Genomic DNA, 10,000 nt, shown 5'->3' on the forward strand with positions numbered 1-10,000 from the left:
ATGGCAGAATCTCTCCTTGGGAAATTCGTCAAGATGCTTTTAATTTTAATCTAGTCTGCTTTTGGCTTCTGCTTCTCTCACTGCTCGTGCTTCAATCCTCGTTATAAATAAACCACACAAAAAAAAAGTCCTATATATACTATAAACAATGATTCCCTTTGCCTGATACAGAAGGTATATGGTAAAGGGATATGATGAAAACAAATGTGGACTTATATGTAATATCCACTGTTATCATTCTTTGCTAATATCTCTATAATCATTTTCACTGATGATATATTATGAGAAATTAGACACCATTACTATTAGTAGTAATTATGATTCACCCTTATAAATAGCATTATATATACTGGTGTTTTCTGCAGGGATAATCCTAAAATGATAATGATGTAATGGAACAGTAATTGTATTTCATTGCGTTACTAGAAGAAACGTATTCATAATTAACTATGATGAAGCGACGATCAGTTCTTTCAATGGAGTCGATATGAAATCCATAAAACTATGAATATGTATAAATAATTAGATATACTGAGATAACAAACTTCTCTTATGAATATAATCAGTTGCACAGTAACAGAAAATGTATTACTGATAATGCAGAAAAAAAGGTTTAAATCTTCAATTAATAGATCATGAAAAAAAATAATAATAATAAAAAAAAAAAAATCGTCCACAACTTTGAATAAACCCAATTCTGATTTCCTCTCTATTTTTTCTTAGAAAGAAAATTACAGCTTACAGATATCCTTTGCTTTATATTTTGCTAATTTTTTGTGATGTCTTCTCTGTCTTTGTTCACTTGTTTTGTTGTTTGTTTGTCTCCGAATGATTGCATTGTTTGTGACGTCACTGTATCGGTGCTGAAGCCTCGCCTTGGGTTTGGTCTCCTCAGTGTTCAAAAAATCTTCAGCAAAACCAAACCATTAAATGAAATATCAGGAAGAAGTAGGAGAAGAAAAATAATAAGATGTGAAAATCGATAAGAAATAGATACTGAATAAAATGAATTAGTTGAATATTAAATTATAAGAAGAAAAATAAAGTGTATAAGCACTTTCATTGGGACTAATAATTATTATAGGCACAAGAATCTTGTGGGATAGTCTGAAGGAATGGAGGGTAGTCTCGAAGGTCAGTTTTAAGGACTGGTTTTAAGGTTAGTCTTAAGGGATAGTTTTAAAGGAACAGTTTAAAGGGGTAGTTTTAAGGGGCAGTCTTCAGTATTAAGGAACATTCTTAAGGGTAGTTTTAAGGAACAGCTTTAAAGGTCAGTCTTAAGGGGTAGTTTTAGGAAAAGTTTTAAGAGATTGTTTTAAATACAGTTTTAACGAGAACAACAGAAGGATTTATGAGAGACTCTCATGGTATAACTTTTAGGAATAGTATTAAAAGAACTTCTGATAGTCTTGGAATACTATATCGAGGGACGTTATTAGATGCTAGTTTTAAGGGAGTTTAGAAGTAGTTACAAGGCATAGGCGTTTGGAATCGTACTGCAGGAAAGTAGCTAATTTTGATGGTAATCTCTTAAGGGACAATCTTACAGGAGTAGTTCTAAGGTCATTTATATGAAGCCTAAGGTCTTAAGGGCATAGTCTAAAGAGAGAATATTAAGGGATCGTCTTCAGCAACAGTCTTGATTTATAGTTTTAAGAGATGACCTTTAGGGGGTGGGATAGTCATAAAGGATAGTCATAAGTATTAAAAGTAGTTCGAAGTGACTGTTTGCAGAGACAGGCTAGTGTGATAATCATTATGGATAGCTTGAAAGACAGTCCTAAGGGATATCCCGAAAGGGTAGTCCTAACAGCTAGTCTTAAGGAGGGGTAGTGTTTTAAGGGATAGTCCAAAAGGGAAAGTGCATGGATAGATAGAACAAATACTCTTAGTAACGCTCCTTAAGGTCTTTCCCAAGGGTATATTCCCAAGGACTCTTCTGAAGCGCTATTCTCAAGGGCGATGCACACCCTACCCCGCGCAGCATGTTCCTCCCAGTCCCCGGCCACGACCACCTGGGACGCAAAGTGGTGATCATCCGCACGGCTCTGCACGACCCCAGGACGACCACGATGGACGAGGTGTTCAAGGCGACGCATCTGATCAGCGACGTGATGGTGGAGGATGATGAACAGAGTTCCATCACCGGAATTGTTCAGCTGCTCGACATGGAGGGCGTGACGGCGGCACATGGCATGCAGATGACACCCGCGCTCGTCAAGAAGGCCATGACCATCTGGCAGGTGCGGCTGTGATGTGGGCGTGGCGAGGGGGGTTTGGGGACAGGCGTGGGCGTGGCGAGGGGGTTTGGGGACAGGCGTGTTGTTAAAGTGTTTCTATAGGTGCTTTGGGGAAGGATTGGAGAGATTTTGCAGGGGTTTAATGACAGGTGTTTGGGAAGAGGGCTTTGGGATAGGCATTGGGAAAGATGTGTTTGCAATGATGGTTTTTGTTATTCATTTATTTAATTTAACAAAGGCTTTGGGACAGGCGTGGAGACAATTCTAAAACAGGGTTCTGGAGCCTTTTGGGACAGGTGGGGATAATTTCGTTACAGGTGTGCGGGGACAGGTTTGAAAGTACTGACAGGTTTGGGGACAGGTGAGCAATTCGATACAGGTGTTTGGGATTTTTTATTTTGGTATGGTTTTGTTAAGCATCTCTCGAGGAACGGTTTGATTATGATTTCAGTTTAGGTATTGGAGAGCAGAGACAAAACGCAGGAATTAGTGATACAGAGAATTAACCGCGAGGAGGAAGGGTTGCCAATCCTGTTTGAAAGGATAGATTATGAGCGATAGCGGTCACAAGAGAAAGATTATTTGTCATTTCCATCTTCTCTCATCTAATTACACATACATACACATGAAGTGTACAATCTTACATACATGCCAACATAATCACAAATGAATATGTACAGCATACTTACATCATGGCATAAATACATACACTGAATATGTACATGCAAATTACATCCATGCATACATACATAACATGAATATGTCATGCGACTTACAGTCAACATACATACACTGATATGTACATGCATACTTACATACACGCATACATACATACACATGAATATGTACATGCATACTTACATACATGCATACATACATACACATGATCATGTACATACATACTTACATACATTCACAACATTGAATAAACCCAATTCTGATTTCCTCTCTAGTTTTTCTGAAAGGAAATTCAGAAAGGAAATGCAGATTACAGATAGCTTTTGCTTTATATATTGCCAATTTTGTGTGATGTCTTTTCTTTGTTCACTTGTTTTGTTGTCGCGGAGTTATTGCGTTGTTTGTGACGTCACTGTATCGGTGCTGAAGCCTCGCCTTGGGTCTGGTCTGCTCAGTGGCTTCAAAAAATCTTCAGCAAAACCAAACCATTAAATGAAATGAAGAAGTAGAAGAAGAAAAATGAATAAGATGTGAAATTAGATAAGAAAAATACTGAATAAAATGAATTAGTTGAATATTGAATGATAATGAATAAAAATAAAGTGTATAAGTACTTTCATAGGGAATCCGTCCTATTCTTGATATAGATAAAAGCTGAACCAATAATTACTATAGGCAGAAGAATCTTATAGGAGGAATAAGGGTTGTCTTGAAGGTCATTTTTAAGAACTAGTTTTAAGGTTAGTCTTAAGGAGTATTTTTAATAGAACAGTTTAAAGGGTTAGTTTTAAGGGGCAGTCTTCAGTATTAAAACTTTCCCTTTTTTAAGGGGTAGTTTTAAGGAACATTCTTAAAGGTAGTTTTAAGGAAAAGTTTCAAGAGGTTGTTTTCAGTACATTTTTAAGGAGAAAAACTGAGGGCATAGACCTTGGGAGTTAGCCACAAGAGAAGGATAGTCTTGAAAGAAATTCTGATAGTCTTGGAATACTATATCGAGGGACATTATTAGATGCTAGTTTTAAGGGAGTTTAGAAGTAGTTTCAAGGGATAGGCCTTTGGGATCGTACTGCAGGAAAGTAGCTAATTTTGATGGTAATATCTTAAGGGACAATCTTACAGGAGTAGTTCTAAGGTCATTTATATGAAGCCTAAGGTCTTAAGGGCATAGTCTAAAGAGAGAATATTAAGGGATCGTCTTCAGCAACAGTCTTGATTTATAGTTTTAAGAGATGACCTTTAGGGGATGGGATAGTCATAAAGGATAGTCATAAGTATTAAAAGTAGTTCGAAGGGACTGTTAGCAGAGACAGGCTAGTGTGATAGTGGATAGCTTAAAAACAGTCATAAGAGATAGCCTGAACGGGTAGTCCTTAGAGCTAGTCTGAAGGAGGGATAGCTTTAAGGGATAGTCCAAAAGGGAAAGGGAAAATCCGAACAGATAGTCTTCTTAAGGTCTTTCCCAAGGGTATATTCCCAAGGACTCTTCTGAAGCGCTATTCTCAAGGGCGATTCACACCCTACCCCGCGCAGCATGTTCCTCCCAGTCCCCGGCCACGACCACCTGGGACGCAAAGTGGTGATCATCCGCACGGCTCTGCACGACCCCAGGACGACCACGATGGACGAGGTGTTCAAGGCGACGAACCAGATCAACGACGTGATGGTGGAGGAAGATGAACCGTGTTCCATCACCGGGATTGTTCAGGTGCTCGACATGGAGGGCGTGACGGCGGCACATGCCATGCAGATGACGCCAGCGCTCGTCAAGAAGGCCATGACCATCTGGCAGGTGCGGCTGTGGCGTGGGCGTGGCGAGGGGGGTTTGGGGACAGGCGTGGGCGTGGCGAGGGGGGTTTGGGGACAGGCGTGGGCGTGGCGAGGGGGGTTTGGGGACAGGCGTGTTGTTAAAAGTGTTTTTATAGGTGCTTTGGGGAAGGTTTGGAGAGAATTTTTGATACAGGTGTTTTAAAAACAGGTGTTAGGGAAGAGGGCTTTGGGATAGGCATTTGGGAAAGATGTGTTTGCACAGGTATGGTTTATTTATTTATTCATTTATCTATTTTTATTTTAACAAATGGCTTTGGGACAGGCGTGGAGACAATTTCTAAAACAGGTGTTCCGAGAGAGAAGTCTGGACAAGTATTTTGGGACAGATGTGGAGACAATTTTCGTTACAGGTGTTCTGGGACAGGTAGGAAAAATGTCACTGAACACTTTTTCACTTTGTCACTTTTTTCGTATGTTAAGCATCTCTCGATGAACGGGTTGATTATGAATTTCCAAGTTTAGAGTATATGCGAGAGCAGAAACAAAACGCAAGGAATTAGTGACAGAAAATTAACCCTCGAGAGGAGGAAGGGTTGTTTTGAGAGGATAATAATAATGATGCGATAGCGGTCACAATAGAGATAAGATTATTTGTCATTTCTATCTTCTCTCATCATAATTACACATACATACACATGAATATGTACATGGATACTTACATGCATGCCTACATACGTACACATGAATATGTACATGCATACATACATACATATACATCATAATACATACATACATACATACATCATATAACGTACGTACGTTCGTACATACACACATGTGTGTGTGTAAACCAAAATACATATGTCAGCAATATGAATTTCTCATTTCTCACTGAAACACAATGAGAAATCTTCTAAACAAAACGTTTCAATACATTTTCACAGAAGAAAGATCGCGAATATTTGCTCTATACTCGGATGGGCAAGTCCTTTTCGAACCGTTTCGAGGCTTCATTCAACCAGAACTTAAGAACTGCCAAGTACAAAAGACACTTTAAGACTTCATAATCACAATTTGATCTTCAAGGTCACCCCTGATTTATGGGCAAGTTTTTTGGCATATACCTAGGTCATGGAGGATCAAAAAGACAGATGTAGTGGGATTATAAGGGTCTTGGATTTTCATATTTGAGGATTTGAAACTCTTTTCGACACACGATTCATATCTCGAAAGACTCGTAACCCATTTTCTTCGAGGAAGCTTTGTGTACATGACCTTGTGTAGCCTCAAGATGACAATACTGATAAGATGACTTGTTTGACAATAAGGTTTCATGCCACTTCATGTAAGATGGAAATCTGCCAAAACAGAATTTACTTAGCTTTCAGAAGAACATTATCTGCCGATTCTCTTCTCTCTGTTGCGTCTATTATATAATATATTATATATATATATATATATATATATATATATATATATATATATTATTTTTTTTTTTTATAATTATTAAATAATTATTTATTTAAGTTTATATATATATATAGTATATATATATATATATATATATATATATATATATATATATATATATTTTATTATTTTTTTTTTTTTTTTTTATTATTATAATATTTTTTTTTGCGGAATGAAACTCTATTCCATTTCATTAATGCGGTGAAATTCTAAGCATGTTCGTCTGTATTTGCTTATTCCAATAGGTTTATTTATCTTATTTCAGTAGGCCTATACAACTTATTTCAATAAGCCTAGTTGTCCTTATTTCAATAGGCTTATTTATCTAAAAGACCTTTTCACCTAATCACCATTATACAGTTGCATATACACATATCTATTCCATATTAAAAAAAAAGAAATATATATATATATATATAATATAAATATATATATATATATATATATATATATATATATATATATATATATATATATATATATATATATATATATGACAGTGATAAATATGATACCCAAAGCTATTATTTCTCTGATGGTGATTCAATCTCTCCATTCACTCTGCACTTGGGATAGAAGGAGCCAATATAACCGGTGTTCTTGACCTTTTGTTACTTAGAGGCATTTATCTCGTCAATTAATAGTAGTCCTTGAGAGAAGAAGTGATCCTCGTCCTTATCCAGCGAATGATAAAGGAAATACATGATAATTCTCTGATTAAGGCTGAAAAGACTGAGGTGAGATTTAGCTCTTTCTGTTTCATGTGTTTTGTATTTGTCAATTGTTTTCAGTTGAAAAAATAATAACTTTTATGTCTATTTGGATAATAAATTTCTTTAGACGTATATATATATATATATATATATATATATATATATATAATATATATACTATATATATATATATATATATATATATATATATATATATATATATATATATATATATATATATATATATATATATATATATAACGTAGGAATATAAAGTAATCATAAAATTTACGGGTTATAAAAAGTTACCCTGCGTATTTCATTTTCTATTTTTTTATTTAAAATTTTTGTTATCACCATTATCATTATCATTATCAATATCATTATCATTATCATTATCATTATCATTATATTATCATTATCATTATCATTATCATATCTATCGCATCTATCGTCATCATCTCATCGTCATCGTCATCTTCATCGTCATCGTCATCATCATCGTCATCATCATCATCATCATCATCGTCATCATCATCATTATCATCTCGTCATCGTTATCATCATCATCATCATTCATCAATTATCATTATCATCATCATCATTATCATCATCACCATTATCATTATCATCACCATTATATTATTATTATAATTATTATTATTATTATTATTGTTGTTATTATTATTATTATTATTATTATTATTATTATTATTATTACTTTTTTTTCCTCTTTCCGCGAGACACAATCAAAAGTTTCTTGGATACTGGACTTTTGAGGACAGAAGTTTGCCTCGCAGCTAAACTGTTGCTAAAACTTTGTGCAAACTTTTGGCAGTAGGAAAGAGACAAAATTTGATTTAGTAGCTTATATGTTTGAGCGAACTTTATTGGGGGTTGTAAGCATCACTGACCTTATCTTGTGTTGGTCGGGGGTATAATATTCCTTTTGTTTTGGGCAGATGTGATGGAGAGGTCCTGCTGAAAACTGTGGTGTAGTATTACAGGTGTGGCGTGCTGTGACACTATGGTCTGAGGTAGTTCCTCTTCCTTACTGATTGACAGGTGTGGCATAGTGTGGCAAAGTACAGTATGGATTGAGGCAGAGGTTGCTGTTGAAGTAAAGTTTCTGTCGTTGTCTCCAGGGTTCGTTATTGCTTTGTCCTTCGTATCTGGTTTTGGTGTCTCTGTCCGCAGCGAGCGCAGTCTCCATGATGGGTGCAGGCATGTGCAAGCGTGTGCAAACCAACAACACGTGATCTGCAACACACATCCACTTAAAAAAGACCTTTATTTTGTGCAACAGCGTGATGCTCCCTCTCCCCGGCTACGATCGCTTGGGCAGGAAAGTCGTGTTCGGCCGCTGGGGTATCTACGACCCCAATAAAGTATCCATGGACGAGGTTATGAAACTGGGGTCCATGATCTTTGACGTGCTGTTGGAGGAGGACGAGCAGGCGAGCGTAACGGGGGTTGTTATCGCCGGGGACTGTACGGGCCTCACGCTCGCCCACGCCATCGCCTACACGCCTGCCATGGCCAAGAAGTCCATGGTGTTGTGGCAGGTAATGGAAGTGGAAGAGGGATAAGGGGAGGAGAGGGAATAAACAGTAGACGAGAGAAGATGAAGTGATGGTGGGCAAAGAGGGTCATTGTTTCCACGGCGTCCCAGACTTCCAGGACCGTCAAAGAAACATTTGTCGGGGAAAAGGAAATTTAGAAATAAATAAGCAGCTGAATAAATAAATAGATAAATAAATAGGTAGAGACGCAGGATCGAAAAACACGGTAATTAACAGCGAGAGAGACACACTCACACACAAAGGAAAACGAACAGAAACAAAAATGTTTGTTAAAAAGGTAGTAGAGATTGTGAAAACAGAGTAACTGATAACTGAGTTTGATGGAAGTAGACATCTGGATTGCTAGGGTGACTCTGAGACCCCTCATGCTGACCTAGACAGTATTGCTCGCTGAAAACACTTTAAAAGAATCTGAATTACTTACACGAACTCGAGGAACGCCATAAAATACACTGGAGTGTAGAAGTGCTGCTCATTGAAGGCCCACAAGGAAGAGGAATCTTTATTCTGGAAAGAAATTCGAGGCTGCCATGAACCGTATTGAAGCGCTATGTCATTCGAAGCTGTTCAAGGCAAAGCTGCATTTTTGTCAGACGGCTAGTTAATAGGTCTTCGATTCTTGGACTTGTCTGTTGCAAAGTTGTTGCATGTTACAGTGCATAGGGTCTGGTTGGACGAAGGATAGACCTGCGTAGATTGGTAGACTGTTCATCGTCGTGGGATATTTGCGTATTTTCATCGCGTTTCTGAAAGTACTCTGTGTTTCTCATACGTTTCTTCTTGTGACTGTTTCTTCCCTTCCTCCTCCTCGTCTCCGACTTCTTTCTGTCCCTCTCTTCCCTCTCCTCTTCTCTTTTTCTTCTTCTTCCATGGAATTGTTGTAATGCGTGTGTTTGTATAGTTTGTAGTAAGGGATGTAGTGAGTCGCAGTAGTCCACAACGTAAACAGGGCGATGCAGCTGAGACGCCTGTTCTCGGGGAGTCCGCACGTGCGCGCCCGCAGACACATACGGACGCAGAGACACGTATAGACACAGACATAGACAATACAGACGCAGACGCAGACAGAAAAACAAACACAGACACACAGAAACACGGAAACACAGACACACACACTCGCCTTTCCTGAAGGACCCTCTCCTGCCAGGTTGTTCCTTCCGCTGCGGGGCCTGTCGACGAGGGGCGCGCGCGTGGTGCTGAGTCGCCCCGCCCTCAGGGACCCCAACAAGACGGACATGAACGACGCCGCGAAGGCCATCCTCTTCATGGTGGATCTCCTGCTGGAGGAGGACGAGACGGTGGCCATCACGGGCGTCGAGGTGATCATGGACGCCTCGTCGATGACCTTCCAGCACGCGGCGCAGATGAACCCTTCGCTCATCAAGAAGGCGTCGACGATCATGCAGGTCCTCTCTCGGTCGGGGGACGAGGGGGGGGGGGGGCGGCCATGCATTAGTCAATATATTTTTTTGCTCATCCTTCTCTTCTTTTCCTCCTTCGCTCTTTCCTTTCGGTCGGGGGAAGGGGGGAGGGGGAGGGGGAGAAAAGT

General features: G+C 38.6%; 1 protein-coding gene across 1 annotated transcript in view; it reads left to right on the top strand.

Annotated features, from left to right (window-relative positions):
• The window catches only part of LOC119576014, a 25,598-nt gene that overhangs the window by 7,535 nt on the left and 8,063 nt on the right, over positions 1–10,000 (top strand). Inside the window, 9 exon segments of the mRNA XM_037923542.1 lie at positions 1,985–2,251; positions 2,491–2,601; positions 4,038–4,071; positions 4,423–4,707; positions 5,096–5,109; positions 7,934–8,092; positions 8,175–8,442; positions 8,798–8,831; positions 9,583–9,868. Coding sequence (XP_037779470.1) covers positions 1,985–2,251; positions 2,491–2,601; positions 4,038–4,071; positions 4,423–4,707; positions 5,096–5,109; positions 7,934–8,092; positions 8,175–8,442; positions 8,798–8,831; positions 9,583–9,868 — 1,458 coding nt within the window.

The sequence above is a fragment of the Penaeus monodon genome, chromosome 8, assembly GCF_015228065.2.
Source record: "Penaeus monodon isolate SGIC_2016 chromosome 8, NSTDA_Pmon_1, whole genome shotgun sequence".
In the NCBI taxonomy this organism is placed as follows: Eukaryota; Metazoa; Arthropoda; class Malacostraca; order Decapoda; family Penaeidae; genus Penaeus; species Penaeus monodon.